General features: G+C 43.2%; 1 protein-coding gene across 16 annotated transcripts in view; it reads left to right on the top strand.

Annotated features, from left to right (window-relative positions):
• The window catches only part of tns1b (tensin 1b), a 185,824-nt gene that overhangs the window by 131,324 nt on the left and 39,132 nt on the right, over positions 1–15,368 (top strand). For all 16 annotated transcript variants that reach the window (XM_047370751.1, XM_047370744.1, XM_047370750.1 and 13 more), the window contains 9 exons: positions 3,301–3,350; positions 6,024–6,195; positions 6,891–6,941; positions 7,024–7,146; positions 9,720–9,784; positions 10,456–10,539; positions 11,200–11,312; positions 11,397–11,457; positions 12,612–12,687. In XM_047370751.1, coding sequence (XP_047226707.1) covers positions 3,301–3,350; positions 6,024–6,195; positions 6,891–6,941; positions 7,024–7,146; positions 9,720–9,784; positions 10,456–10,539; positions 11,200–11,312; positions 11,397–11,457; positions 12,612–12,687 — 795 coding nt within the window. The remainder of the gene's footprint in view (positions 1–3,300; positions 3,351–6,023; positions 6,196–6,890; positions 6,942–7,023; positions 7,147–9,719; positions 9,785–10,455; positions 10,540–11,199; positions 11,313–11,396; positions 11,458–12,611; positions 12,688–15,368) is intronic.

Here is a 15,368-nt window from a genome sequence, read left to right as displayed (position 1 = left end):
TGTACCACTTAAATGACAGAAATGATCTCCTTCAATAAATATTTTCTGTAGATGAACTGGTAGCATTTTATTATGGCCTGGAATGCGATAGTTCACTGTATGACATTTGTTTCTTAATTGCAACAATAATGGATTTGTTGGGTCTCTGAAGGGCTTTCTGCTGACATGTTTCAAGTAATCTCTGTGTTAAACCTCATAGATTGAAGATGTTGAACACCTTAATGATGTTTAGGTCAGGGTTGCTGGGGAAACTAATAGCAGCATGTGGTGTGACCTGGGCTGCATGTTGGTAGCTTTCATGAGGTCTTGTTGTGTCTCTTCAGTTAGGAGCTGTACAGAGTCCGTCGACACACACTGGCAGCTCTGCTGGGTATGCCTTGTTAGTACCAAGTTGGACCACCAGAACTACCTTAACTCTTCATGGCTTAGATTCAGAAAGGTGCCAGAGACATCCATTAGAGATCCTGGTCCATGTTGACGTGATGGCTTCACACAGCTGCTGCAGATCTGTCAGTTAAACATCCAGGATGAGAACCTCCTGTTCCACCACATCCAAAGGCAATCTGTTGGATTACGATCTGGTGCCCCCGGAATCCAGTGAACTCATGTTCCAGAAACCAGTTGGAGATGATCTGAGCATGGTGACATGGTCCATTTTCTTGCTGGGAGGAACCTTCAGAAGATTGGTCCACAGTGGTCATAAATGGATGGACATATTTAGTATTGAGAAGCCCAAAGTGTGCAAGAACATAACCCCAACACCATGGCACCATCTCCACCGGCCTGAACTGTTGAAGCTGAGACTCATCGGTTCAGAGTCACCTAAACCCAGCTTCTTCTGCATTCTGATGCTCAGTTTGAAGTTCATCAGGCCGAGTTTACCGCGTCTCTCTGCATTAATGCATTGAGTTGCTGTGATTGGCTGTTGGTGTTAACAGGTATACCTAATAGGGACAGGTGTACCTAATAAAGTGGCTAGTGGGTGTCTTTCTGATGGGTTCTGATGTTCCTGGGTGTACGTCTGTTTGGGTTTTCATGTTGTGTGGACGACATCAGCATCGTCGTTCTTCAGGGGTATGAAGAAGTTGAACCACTTCTGGTTCTTCTGATTTAGGTCTTGTTTTCTTGGTGAAGGTAACAACCCAACGTCTCAACTCATGGTTGTAATCTTTATGTTTCTATGTGTGTTTCGTTACTTCTGAACCATCTGAGTTTTGGAGTGACCCACTGAGAGACCTGACTTGAATCTGATAGATGATCTGTGGAGGAAGCTAAACATTAGGGTTGTGGCAAGGAGGGCTTCCTACCTCATAGACCCGGAGCCTATCAGAATACCAGAGGAAATGGGCAAAAAGCTGCTCAGCAGTTAGAAAAAGGCGTGAGATTTTCTTATTATTATTGACAGTAGTAGAAATCGCCTTTAAAATCTTCCACAACTTCTACTCCTGTTATTAGCTTCTGAGAAATGGTCTGATGTCCTATCAGGAACAAATCATTCATTTCTAATGTAAATTTGCCAGGGGTATGAATAAGTGTGGCCTTTTACACTTTCTAGAAAGACTTTGTTGGACTTCTAGCGCGTTCTTCTTGCATCTTGAACATTGCAGCGTTTTACCCCACATTTCCCAGGATGGAGTAATTACTTAAACCTCAGGGAACCTTCTGGTTGTGATATGTGGGATTATTAGGGTTAGGAGCCTTATTACTGGTTTTTCCATCTGACTGAATCTCCTCTCCCAGCTCGCTCTGAGGACAGATCATTTTACACTCAGATATTTTCCTGCTGCTACAAATGAGGTCAGTTTGGTGGAAACCTAAAACAAAAAGGTTTTCCCTCAGACAGCTGAGCTGTTAGAGGAGCAGAGAAGGTCAGAGCTCCCAGAGCTCATGTGACCCTGGGACCACAGGAGAGGGACCTCTGACTCTCTCACCTCCTCTTTGAGCCGGTCCGAGGAGGAGACAGGCTGGACGAGTTTAATGGAGTCAAGCCTTTCTGCTGGGCCCCCCATGATGTGTTCATGCTCTGCTGCATGAACACATGATGAGAATCTATGATGACATAAAATAAGAGATGCCCCACCCCCATGTCAGGGTGGACTCTGTGTGCTAATACTCCAACATGAGACTGAAGCTTCCCAGCAGCAGCAGAACCGACCCATGTTCTCCTTGTTCAGGTTTTCAGTGAAGTCTGCGTCTCTGAGCTGGATCAAATCAGGATCCAGCTCCATGAGGAGACCCTGAGGGGGTCCATCCTGATCAGTGCTGGTGGGACGTTAAGGACCAGTTCTGGGAGTAACTTTACTGGGAACACAGAAGCTTCCTTTAGTAATGGAAAACTGTTCATTAGAAGGTTGCTGCAGTTTCAACCAACGACATCTATACTTTCACTTACTCAGAACAAGAGTTTTGGTCCATTTTAAAACATTTAAAGTAAAAATACTAGAGTTCACTTTATAAGTTTGTTTATAAGTTGATGTAAAAGGTCTCTACTCTATTTCACTTAATAAAAACTTTACAAAGCCGACGGATGCAACGTAGACAGAGCAAACAGTCTGGAAACAGACCTGGAAAGTACTTTTCCAGACTTTTCAGGACTCGGTAGGAACCCTGTAATGATAATCCAACGTTTCATCCGGATGTTTGAAACCCTGAAGAAACCTTGAATTTAACTTTTTCCCTCCAAGGTTTGAGATGTTCTTCCATTTTAAATACAAAGGTAAAACATGGCAGCAGTGGAATTTCTCCAGTTACAGACCAGTAGGAGGCAGGTTAGGGTAACTGGTGAGTCTAAATGACCATTAGGGGCGAGTTTGTCTGGTTCCACAGGAACTGTCCTCCAACAGGAGACGTCTGATTTAAGGTCCCACAGTGTCTTAACCTGTCCTACTGTCTTACCCAGGATGCTTTTATAAAATAGATTTTTTAGAGTATTTTTCCCTGGTTTCATAAAGAAAACTGGGTTAGGGTTAGGTGGAAAATTCAAGTTTAATTTATCCACTATTAAAATGAATCTGGGTTTTACACTGATCGCTTTTAGCTAATATGATCCAGATATTAAAGTCTGAAGCTGAGTGAAATTAAAGGTTTTCATTCATTTCTCTCATGTGGCTTTCATAAACCTGAAGGAGAAGCTCAAAAAATGAAAAATACACTGAACTCAATTAGATTTGAGTCCCAAATGGATGTGTGCTGAAATAACCAGTAAAACCAGCAAGTGCAGCCAGTATTTGTTCACTGAAAGCAGGTGAGGAGAAAAACAGGACCGTCTAGCAGTGAAAACTGTTTTTTTGTCATTTCCAGGGTTCAACAAAGTCTTCTAAGAGCATGGAGTCCCGGAGAAGACCATCAAGGTTGGTTTCCTCGCATCCTTCAGTCCCACTTTAACCTCATCTTTGTCTTTTTGTTGAATAGTGATGAAAGCAGAGAATCGGTCTTTATGTGAAATGATGAACCAAGTCAGAACCAACCAGGTTCGGATGGGAACCAGTTTCACAGCCGGTACCAGTTGGGTCATTAAAGTATGCGACATGTTCTGTTGAGCTGCTGTGTGTCTGCTAAATGCAACTTCCAGCACCACAACCAGAGTGGTCATTAGTGGTTCTGGTTCCTTTGATCAGCTGTAGTTCTGGTTTCTGTATCAGGTAAAAGCTGTGAATCCTGTTTATCTGCGGATCGGATCAGAACGCTGGTTGGTTTCAGAAGTGGTTCTACATCGCCCGCGTAACTCTGCTTTGCAACTGAACCAACCTGTTCAGTTTCGGTATTTGGCTCAGTCGGGACAGGTGGACCATCCTGCAGGTCCGGATAAAGCACGTATTTGGGGCTGGGCGGACTGTTCCGGGTCTGAATGAACGTCAGTCCTGGTGGTGGGCTTTTATTGGCCAGAAAAGTCTGGAAAGATCTCCCTCCAGCAGAACGTCTCAGATTTCCTGATAAAACATTCCTTCTTTACAGTTTGTGTTGGTCCAAATCAGATCAGCACTGTTCTGAAATTGACCGTGCCAAGATAATTTGTCATTCGCCAAACGCGATGCGGCGAAAAGCAGCAATCGCTTCATCTCTGCAGCTGAAGCCGGTTGGCTCGAGGCCGTAAGGGCATGCTGGTGGACCTGGAAGCAGACCAGACCACGGTTCTGTTCTGCCTTTGGTCGTACAAAGAGGTGAAAGGCATGCAGGCAGAGAGAGAAAATAGGCAAGTAGAGAAAACCAGGAAGGACGAGACCATGATGACAAATAAGGAGAACGCAGCGAAGCTAAATGATAAGATCCAGCAGGTTCTGGAGAACTTTCATGCTTCTCTTTGAAGACACCGGAGACACATGAAGCTCATTTATTTCATCTGTGTCTGACTAATGAATCATTTCCAGTAAACAAGCTCTGATTGGCTCCAGATGTACTATAGAGGTTACACCGTCTGTACAGTAAAGCTGGAGAGATCTTCTCGGGGTCCACTAACAGCTGACAAATGTGGGAAACATGCAGCAGTTTGAGACCCGGTCCACTGACCACCACGCAGGTTCTGACAAAAACTGCTGCAGAACGCTCCAGTGGAAAACGCTTTGATCTCCATCCAAAGACATGAACAAAAGTGACTTCAGCAGAAACCTTTAGAGCGAAGATCAGAACAAACTTCAGTTTTACTGAGGGGTTCAGGGCAGTCAGAACCATCAGGACCATGTCCTCCAGAGTAGGGCGCTACAGAATCATGTTACCACCGGTGCAGAGCTTGCTCAACATTAGTAGCAGGTGCAGGACAAGAAGAGCAGCAATGAAGCCACTTCTGTCCAAGAAAACAATGAAGGACAGAATGAAACCTGAGGGAGAAGAAGGATGGACAGCAGGAGACTGGAGCAAAGTTCTTCCCTGCTGATTGTTTGGGACATCTGGAGAAGAAAAGCTGAGAGCTACCATCAAAATGGAGCCAACAAAATGGGATCACCTCCAAGCTCTAAGAAGAAAGCAGGGTCAAAAATGTTCAGGATCTGGTCCACGTTTTCATCCAGGAGTAGTGTTCAACTCTGGATCAACTTTGAATCTGCTTCATTCTGCTTCAGTTTAACAGAAATATTTACAACTAAAATCTAAATATGCACAAATAAATCATCCACACATCAGAGTCGGACACTTTTTCTTTAATTGGTTCTGATCTAAAAAACAGCAGACACTGAAAAACATAAAATGCATCAAAACTCCTACAATTTTCAGCTCATAAATGCATCAACAATCAGGATGTTTATTAAAGTTCAATAAAATATTAGACGATGAGGAAGAGATGATGCATTAATGTGGATAAAGTTTTATTCCTTTATTTGCTATTGGCTTTAAAATTAGCAGGCCAGAGCCAGGAAAGCCTGATGGGTCTCTACAAAAACCAACCGCTCCAGAATCGTTTGTCTGCATTTTGTTTGGAGCCTTTTGACGGGTCAATTTAGCTCCTATTAAAAGAGAATCTTCTCTGTGAGTTTGGAGCAAATCAAACTGAACAACCGTGTTAGTCAGACAGTTCTGGTTCTCTTCTACTCCAACAGCTATTACCTGATCCTCGTTGACCCGATTTGACTGGTGGACGCTGCAGAATAACGTCCTGTCAGACTTGTAGGGAATCCTTTCCTGTCATCACGTGGCGAGCTTGTGAACAGCTCACATTCTTCTGCTGTGATCCATGAAAGAATCCCTTTCTTCTCGCCGTGTGTCGCTGTACGAACTGCGACCGCATGACGTGCTGACGCTAGCGAGCGTAAGCTGACCTTACGCCTGCAGGGACTGACTGATGTCACTGTGGATCTGGTGTTTATGTTGCATGTTCTGCCTCTTCCATATTAGGATATTTATTCCTTGGAGATGAAGGAATGTGTTGAAATTTATTTTGCAACCCTGCGGAGAAGCAGAACTAGTGCGCTGATGTTGTAAGCAGCTGAAACAAGAAGTTCTGGATTCTGAAGTAAAACAAACTGCCTGTAATGTCTCCCTGAAAGGAGTGATGTGCCATGATGTTCATGTTGTTTTCTTTGATTTCCCTGCAGAAGTCCGAGTCTCCTGCAGGCGCTGGACGAGGGCTACGAGCTGGACTTGATCTACATCACAGAGAGAATCATCTCTGTGTCCTTCCCCAGCAGCGTGGAGGAGCAGAGCTATGCTGCCAACCTGAGGGAAGTGGCCTCCATGCTGCGCTCCAAACACGGACACAACTACCTGGTACAACAACACGGTCCTGTAGTCTGCTTCCAGATCTGATCTGATCAGAACAGATTATTTAACATCTGGTTCTCCATAAGGAACAGTTCATTGACTTCCTCAGATTGTACCCATTAATATCAGCCAAGTTTTGGTTATGAGGCCGATATGTTAAGCAAATACCACAGGTCATGCGGCATTTGTTTGTTCATGTAATAGTGATGCAGCGCAGGATTGTGGGTAGTTTACTCAAACTGAGAAGGAATGCCAGCGGTGAGGTGGTTTTTTTCACAGTATTGATTAGGGACAATATTAATATCAAGCCATCCTATTCAAACTCATCAAAGAAATGTTTTAGTGATAAAATCATGTGGTCCAGATGTGGTTCTTTTTTTCTTTTTGTGTTTTTATTGAACCAGTTTACAACTGGTACCAGAACTAAGCCTGGTTAGGGACTGGAAGTGATTTGGTGGGAAAAGCTCTTCTGTGAACATGAGAAGCTCTTTACTGTTACCGTGCCGACCCAAATGTGCGTAAAGAACATGGGATGCACCGATCAGGCTTGTCCTGGCCAATACCGATATCGGGTTTACTTTATAGACCTGCTGGTTCCGATGTGCTTTTCTAAGAATTCTAACACAGAAAAGAAACTTAAGGAAATGCATTAAACTTCCTGATGCATCAAAGCATCTCTGTTCACATTTCTTTATCTTCAGCTCCTCAACCTCAGTGAGAAGCGTTATGACATCAGTCAGATGAATCCAAAGGTAAATTTCATTTCTCCTTTCTGTGTTCTCTCTCATATATTGAAGATCATTCATCTAAACATCCTCCTCCCTCCTTCTTCAGGTGTTGGACTTTGGGTGGCCCGACCACCACGCTCCGGCGCTGGATAAAATCTGCAGCATCTGCAAGGCCATGGACACATGGCTGAGTGCAGACAGCCACAACGTGGTGGTGATACATAACAAGGTAAGCCTGAGGGTCATGGCCCTGCTGTGAAGCTGGACCAAGCCTCTGCAGACAGCAGGTGGTGCTGTGAGCTCCTCTGAGGAAGCTCCAGCTGGTCTTGTGCTTTAGTGAAACAGGATGGAGTGCATGAGATTGCGTCTCTTTGTGTGATTGTTTGGGCCAGGCTTCACTCAGAGGGTTAGGAAAACACAAATTGGGGAAGGAAGGCTTTATTTACTCCTTTACCCTCAACAGTGCCATAAAATCTGACTTGACCAATATTTCCCTGTTGTTGCTTCATATTAAATGTCTGTGGCAAGCCGCACTCATCTGGCTCCAAAGTGTTCTGACACCACAATAAAAACGACATCCAGAAGCAATTACGGAGCTGATGCCCCAAAATCTAACACCTAAATTTTTTCATGTCAGACCCACTGCGTTCCTGCACAATCAAAATAAGCCAAAGGTCCTAAAGCTTCAGGCCTCATTCCAGCTTGTTCCCACAGGGAGGTTACAAACAAGTCCGCTGCCATGACGACTGCAGCCGTCCAGCTTGTTTTTGCTCTAAAATTTGAGGATTCGGAGCTCAGAGGTTGTGGTGGTCACTAAGGAAGCCGGCCATGTCAGGTTTCAGCAAATCAACAAATCATTTCCACAGGGCTCCACGCGGTTAAAGCCGCTGCAATATTTATATTACAGGATGCACTCAGTCTCCACAATCTGGTTTAGAAAGGACAATGTGTGAAAGGAAAGGAATCTGACACCAGTTTGTTGGCATAACAACACATGATTTAGCTGTTTTCTGTGAAAATAACAGGACTTTGCTCCTCGTAGAAAAGTCTTGATTTTACTGTCATACATGTAGAAGTTTTACTTGCCTGTGCGTCCAACGTTATTGGGTTTTAAGGTAACAGGTCCTGGAGGTAAACCCAGATAATTCTGGGCTGAAAAAGCAAACAGGTTATTTTAACTCCAGTTACTAAACTAATCAAATGAAGTCCGATCCATTGAGCCCAGTTAGTTGGTAGTATAGTTTTCAATTTGTTCCAACTGGTTGGTTAGTTTGGTGCCAATTGGTTGGTGTCAGGCAGTTCTAACCAGTTGACTGGACCAGATCCTCCTGTTGGTTCCGTTTGGTTGGTTTCAATCAGTTCTAACTGATTGGTTGGATCGATTTTGATTTATTGTTTGGTATTGTTTGGTCCTGGTTAGTTGTTTCTAATTCATCGGCTGGATTGGTTCTTGTTAGTTCTAGTTGGCTGACTGCACCTCAGCGGACCCGTCTGTGAAACTCGTGACGTTTGCAGATGACACCATTGTTACCAGTTTGATCTAGGATGATGATTAGTCTTCATACAGACAGGAGATGAATCGGCTGGTCCACTGGTGCAGTCGGAACCACCTGGAGCTTAAACCAGTCAAGACAGTGGAGATGACCGTGGACTTCCGTAGAACTCCCACACACTGCCTCCCCTCATTATCCTCAACAACACTGTGTCTACTGTGGACCACTTCCGGTTCCTTCGAACCACCGTCTGTTGAAACCTGAGCTGGTCCTCACACATGGACAATGTTTGGAAAAAGGTCCAGCAGAGACTGTACCTCCTGAGGCAACTAAAGAAGTCCAACCTTCCACAGGAACTGCTGGTCATCTTCTACACTGCCATCATTCAGTCTGTCCTGTCTTCATCCATCTCAGTGGGGTTTGGTCCATCCACCAAACAGGACAGGTCCAGATGGTCCAACGACCAATCAGGTCTGCAGAGAGAATCATCAGGGCTGACCTTCCCTCCATCCAGGACTTATACAGGTCTAGGGTCAGGACAGGTAACATCTCTGCAGACCCCACACATTCTGCACATAAATGTTTAGGCTTTACCTTCAGGTGGCGCTACAGAGCGCTGTCTGCTAAAACCCACCTCCAAAGAGATGGTTTGTCCCCCCAGGCCGTTTCTCTGATGGACAAAATGAACATCTCACAGCCAGAATAGTCAGCTGTGCTGCTGGAAGCTAGATCACCATATCCTCACCACAAAAAATCAGGTGTACAAATTTATATTTCGTTTTTTATATTTTTTTTGTCTGTACTCTTTGAGCATGTGCACATAAACCTGGCCAATAAAGCTGATTCTGATTGAAGGTCAAAGGTCAACTTTATTATCCCTGAGGGGCAACTGCAGACAGCAGTGACAGAAAAACAAACGCCCAACAATATTAAAAGAAACTGCAATCAGATCCAGTCGGGTTTATTTTCAACAGCAAATGTTTCACTATTTTTCACACTAGTACCTAGGATCCGATGTACTAAACGATTCTGAGGTCTGAACTGTTCTGTTTTCGGACCTTTAAATGGAGCGCTGGACGTGAACAATGACCGAAGGAAACCTTTTCATCCCAGGGATGATCGGTCTCAGTTTTGGGTTCTTCAGATATGAGGCATCAGATCAAATTTAAGTCTGTTTTGGCTTTACATCTGAATAAAATAGAACAGTACCAGACCAGACATGGACTGGTTTTCTTTAATTTTGCAGGCCTGAGATCTTTCTGGAAGAGACAACACTGTCCTTACTGATGCTTCACCGCTCTCTTTTCAGGGCAATCGGGGCAGAACCGGTGTGGTGGTGGCTGCCTACATGCACTACAGCAACATATCTGCCAGGTGGGTTTTGAGTCCCAGCTGCGAGAAGGAAAATCTAGACGGCATGTTTATCACGAGACTGAAGAGCCGGATATGTCATGATGTGTTTATTGATTCTAAGCGCTACAGAGATCAGCAGCAAACTGCTCGTTTATCCTGACAAATCCAGCTAAATGTGCTCCATATAATTATGAGCAGAAAGCAGTAAGTTAGCTGAACTGTCCCTGCATCATACGACTCAGATTATAAGAGACGTACTTTGGGTTTGTTTTTAGGATCGAATGGTAACAATCAGACGAGCACATGATGTTTTTAGATCGGCTGCTGTTTTTGTCGTAATCTGATTATCCTGGAAGCTTTATGAAGCTGACAGTAAGTAGCCTGAGAGGTTTTATTAGCAGCAAACTGCCTGAACATGATGTGTCTGATGGTTTATGGAGAAATCAGATCTGCTGTTGGCGTCAGATTAACAGATTTACAAAAACAAGATGGATGTGTTGGAAATGGGTTACGATGCAAAAAGATAAACAGTTTATTTTCTCCAGCTACTCTTGGATCTTTGTTGATGTTCTGATATCTGAGGTTAATAATGGCATTTAGCATGGAGGTCATGGTAGTTATAGCAAGATGTTCTGCAGTGTGACCCGGCTGGTTACATACATGTAACTTCATCTCTTTCTGTTTGGACGCAGCGCTGACCAAGCTCTGGACAGGTTCGCCATGAAGCGCTTCTATGAAGACAAAGTGCTTCCTGTGGGCCAGCCGTCTCAGAAAAGGTCAGTCGTCCCACAGTGACCCATCCCCCCCAGACAGCTGAAACTGTTTCAAGCTGAACGCTGATCTTGCCTAAAACATGATGTCCAGCACAGAACTGACCCACGATTGCTGCTACATTTCATTTTTCTCTAATTATTAAAATCCCAGTGTTCACACTAAAGAGTGTTGTCATTGTGATTAAGGTCATATAGTTTAGTGTCTGCCTGGTCGCTCTACGGAAAATTCCCACATTTGATGTTTTATCATTTTCCTAGTCTGGATAAGTAAAACAATATATATATTAAAACTGAGTATGGAGAGAGGTTTGAGTTTCCAGACTTTATTAAATGAGTTCACAGGGTTCACAGACTGGGTTGGATTTAGATGTCAAAGCTTTAAAATTCCTTCCTTTTATTTTCCTAAATAAAGGAATCATTGATCATGAACTGGGATTTAAAGTTGCCCGTATTTAATCTTGAAACGATAAAGATGTGACAAAAAAAAGACACGGCCTGTGTTGTTTCATGACTGAGGAGGGAAACTGACAATAAAACGCTACTTGGTGGATGTTTTGCACTCAAATGTCCATAATGGTTCTGAAACTGAGAAAGTCAGGAGGAACTGTGGATTCAGGCAACAGGACTGTGATCTGGGGTCCCTCTTCCACTCTGATTCCTCAGGTATGTGGCGTACTTCAGCGGCTTACTCTCTGGCCAAATCAAGATCAACAACAAACCGCTGTTCCTGCATCACGTCATCATGCACGGCATCCCTGACTTCGAGTCCAAGGGAGGTCAGTGTCCCACACAGATCTCCACCTACAGACAAGCTCTCTAAATACATCCATTGTTTTTTTAAAGAGCTTTCTCTGCCGCAGGTTGTCGTCCCTTCCTCAAAATCTACCAGGCCATGCAGCCTGTCTACACATCTGGGATCTAGTAAGTACGACCAGACGCTCACGTTCAGATGCTTTTACAAGATTCCAGGGATGAAGAACTCGTAGTGGCTGGATAATAAACCCCTTGATTTTCCTTTATTGCCTCCCTCGATCTCCCTCTGCTCCCCAGTATACTTTCACAGCCCCCAACCCCACCAGCACCACCACCAGTTTACACTCCAGTCTCTGCTCACATTATTGGATTTAGCTAACCTTCACAGCTGTAGATCACTTAATTGCGCCCTGTGTAAATTTGTGACCAGATCCTATGAAAGAAGGAGACAGGCATCTATGTGGACGCTTGCAGGGTTGTTCCTGAATGAGGACCCATAAGGGTTCCCAGGGTCAGACCGGAGACGATGGCTTTATGGTTCTCTGGTTTAAGGCAGTACCACGTCTGTATGTAGATCCTCATATGAAGCCAGTTGGATTTACATGTATTAGGTTTCATTACATCAAATATGTAACTAAACTGCCATCGTTTCTGGGCACCATAAGGTTTTGATTTCAACCCTAGAAATCCAATATGGTTGCCACACTTCAAGAGTAGCTTCAGTAAAACATCACCACTAATATTAGCAAACTGCACCTCGTCCAAATTTCTGGCATCATCCTGGCTGAATTTGTGACCACTATGCTTGGCACAAATGATAAAGTTCTGGTTTGTTTCCAGGATTGACCCGACTTTAAGTCGAGTCCATGAAATATCAAGACTGAGTTGGAGCTTTCGGGAGGTCATTCTATGCTGCCGTCCCCCTGATTTATTAATACCAAAACCAGTTTGGGATCATTGTTCTGTTGGAACACTGAACTGGGTCCAAGTTTCGATTATCTGAGCTGTCCTACTGGCAGTGAAACAGACCCAGAGGTGATGCTGACCATCAGAATCAGCTTTATTTCCAAGTTTGTTCAGACAAACAAGGAATTTGACTCTGATACACTCTGCTCTCAATAATAAAGAATATATTTTAAATGTACATATAAACACAGTTGACTTTACAAGAGAATATAATGAAAGATCAGTCCAAGTATGCATGGTGGTGTTGTGGGGTTCTGATGGTCAGGTGTTCATCAGAGAAACATCCTGGGGGAGAAACTGTCTCTGTGGCAGCTGGTTTTAGCAGACAGCTAAAACACTCTTCCTTTTTTCTGCAGTAATGTTCAAGGCGACAGCCAAACAAGCATCTGCATCACCATCGAACCTGGTCTTCTTCTGAAAGGGGACATCCTGGTAAGAACTGCACTCTGACACCGGAGTACACTGCAGAACATTTTCCCTAATTTAAAACAATGTGTATCATAAAGCAGGCATGGGCTGATTACTGGTATGAAGGTTAGGGTTCAGAAAGCTTGAATTGGGAAAGCTGGAAATATTCCAAGCTTTGTATGGTAATTGATGGGAATGTTGGGGACTAAATGGGATATTCTATAAAAAAACCATCATATCCAAACAGCTATAGACATGTTGTTTAGTCATAGGGAGCCACACATGCGGTTTAGATGTAACATTAATACTATGCATTAGGGATGTACGATATATCTGCCTTAACACCGGTACCGGGCGATATTAGTCATATTTTAACATATCGGTATCGGTCCGATAAGTACAACTGGACTGATCTGATGTTTATTTCCATCTTGAAATTTTTTTATCCCAACAGTCAATATTAAAGTCACATTGTCCTGTTTTCCTTACAGTGTGCAGCCCTAATGAATATTAAAATCAAAATAAGCAATTAATTAACAGGTACGTCTCATTTTAGAAAGCAAAACTCATGAATTATAAAGATTCATCACACAGAGTGAAATATTTCAAGTCTCTATTAGTGGTTTACTGGTTTACAGAGAATGAAACCCCAAAATTCAGAGTCTCAGAACATCAGAACATTACATCAGATGGATAAAAAGGAGATTTTGAACAGAAATATCAGGCTTCTGAAAACTATGTTCACTTCTCTGGACTCATCCAGTGGTCTGGGCTCCTTTAGCATGAATTACCAAGGTACCAAGCCCTGCAGGAAAATGAAATCAGCATCTCTATAAAGCTTGTTAGCAGAAGTAAGCATGAAGAGCTCTAAAATGTCCTGGTTAGATGGCTTTGCTGACTTTGGACCTGATAAAACCCAGTGGACCAGAACCAGCAGAGGACATGGTCACCCAACCATCACTGAATAAAAATATGTCACACTGGACTTCAAGAAATCTGGATTCTGTTCCTCTTCCTCCAGACTCTGGGATCTTGATTTCCAAACAAAATGCAGACTTTGCTTTCATCTGAGCAGAGGACTTTGGACCACAGAGCAACAGTCTGGTTCTGTTTCTCCTCAGCCCAGGTAGGACGCTTATAGTCCATGTGTAAAGTCATCTGGGTGTAGTGGGTCTCGATGTGCTGTCTCCAGCCTCAGTCCACTCCTCGTGAAGCTCCACACATAATTCTTGAACTGATTTTACTCGACAATCCTCTCAAGGCTGCGATTATCTCTGGTGCACCTTTTCCAACATTTTTACCTTCCACACAACTTCCTTTGAATATGCTTGGATACAGAACTCTGTGATCACCTAGCTTCTTCAGCTATGACGTTCTGTGTCCATGACTGTATCTGGACATCTGTCCAGCCGTGATCGTGTCTCCTAGCGACCCAGACTGAGACCATCTAGAGGCTGAGGAAACATTTACAGGTGGAGCTAATTAGCTGATTAGGGTGCTGACACCAGGAGTTTCCAATATTTAACTTTTTTACTATACTTTAATTTTCTGAGACACTGAGTTTTGGGTTTTCATTCTCTATACCCGGAATCATCCAAATCACAAGAAAACAAATACTTGAAATATTTCCCTGTGTGTGATGAATCTTTTGAATATTTGAGTTTCATTTTCTGAGATGAGGAACAAAAAATAGTGAACGTTTTCATGATATAGAATATTTTTGAGATGGACCTGTAATTGATGACATTATTAGAATAGTAATAATTATCTTGTTGTTTTAGCAGCAGTAAGAATAGTTTGTTTTTGTGTTTTGAATAATTAGTAATCAGATCATGTTTTACATGTATATTTTGGTTGTTTTACTCCAGGTTATCATCCTGGTAGAATCTCAACCTGGCCTGAACCTCATATTTTTACCAACAATACTCATTTTATATCCTGTAAAAAGCGGCATGAACCAGCAGAAAGAAGCTGGCAGACTGAATCCTGGTTCTGGGGGAATCATGTTGATTCGGACATTGTGGGGTTCTGTTCTGTGTGTATGCTCTGCAGCAGTTTGTGGTGAATATTGGGAGAAACCGTAAAATGTGAGGAAGGACTGCTGGACTGGATCCTGCAGGGCTGTTTATAGACCCTCATTAGCACACAATGTGTTTCTGGAAACTATGGGATGCTTCTTCTGGTCCAGCAACGTTTTGGAAAAATCAACAAACCATTTTAACGAATGCTCTGGGAGAACCAGTGGAAGCAGTTCTCTGGTTTTTATTTTCATGTTTATTATCTAATGGAGCGCCTTGCTGAAGCTTCTGATTACAGTAACAGAGATAATGTGAGCATGGGCTGAAGGCCAACCTGGGGCAGTGATGCCTGAAATGAAACGGATATTTACTGAGGAAAACCAGCCTTCCTGTCTCCTGAAGCAGATATTCTCTGATTCAACTTTTGGTTTGAAGTTTACTTTTATCCTGAAAAGCGAAGCACCGATCAGGTTCTTACCGGCCGATACCGTTTGTGGTTTTCTGATTTCAGTTCTGTCTGATTCATAGTGAGACAAACCAAACAAGTTTCTACACATTTAAACTGATTTTTGTGTTCTAGTAAACATCAAACACCCTTAAAAATCTGATTTTTATTGACGTCAAAGCAGATAACTTGCTGTTGATGTGTTTACAGACTGATGCGTTTAATGAGCAGGAGAGAAAAAT

This window comes from Girardinichthys multiradiatus, chromosome 7, assembly GCF_021462225.1.
Source record: "Girardinichthys multiradiatus isolate DD_20200921_A chromosome 7, DD_fGirMul_XY1, whole genome shotgun sequence".
NCBI classification, from domain to species: domain Eukaryota; kingdom Metazoa; phylum Chordata; class Actinopteri; order Cyprinodontiformes; family Goodeidae; genus Girardinichthys; species Girardinichthys multiradiatus.
The sequence above is the reverse complement of the archived record's forward strand: the minus strand, read 5'-3'. Positions and strand labels throughout refer to the sequence as shown.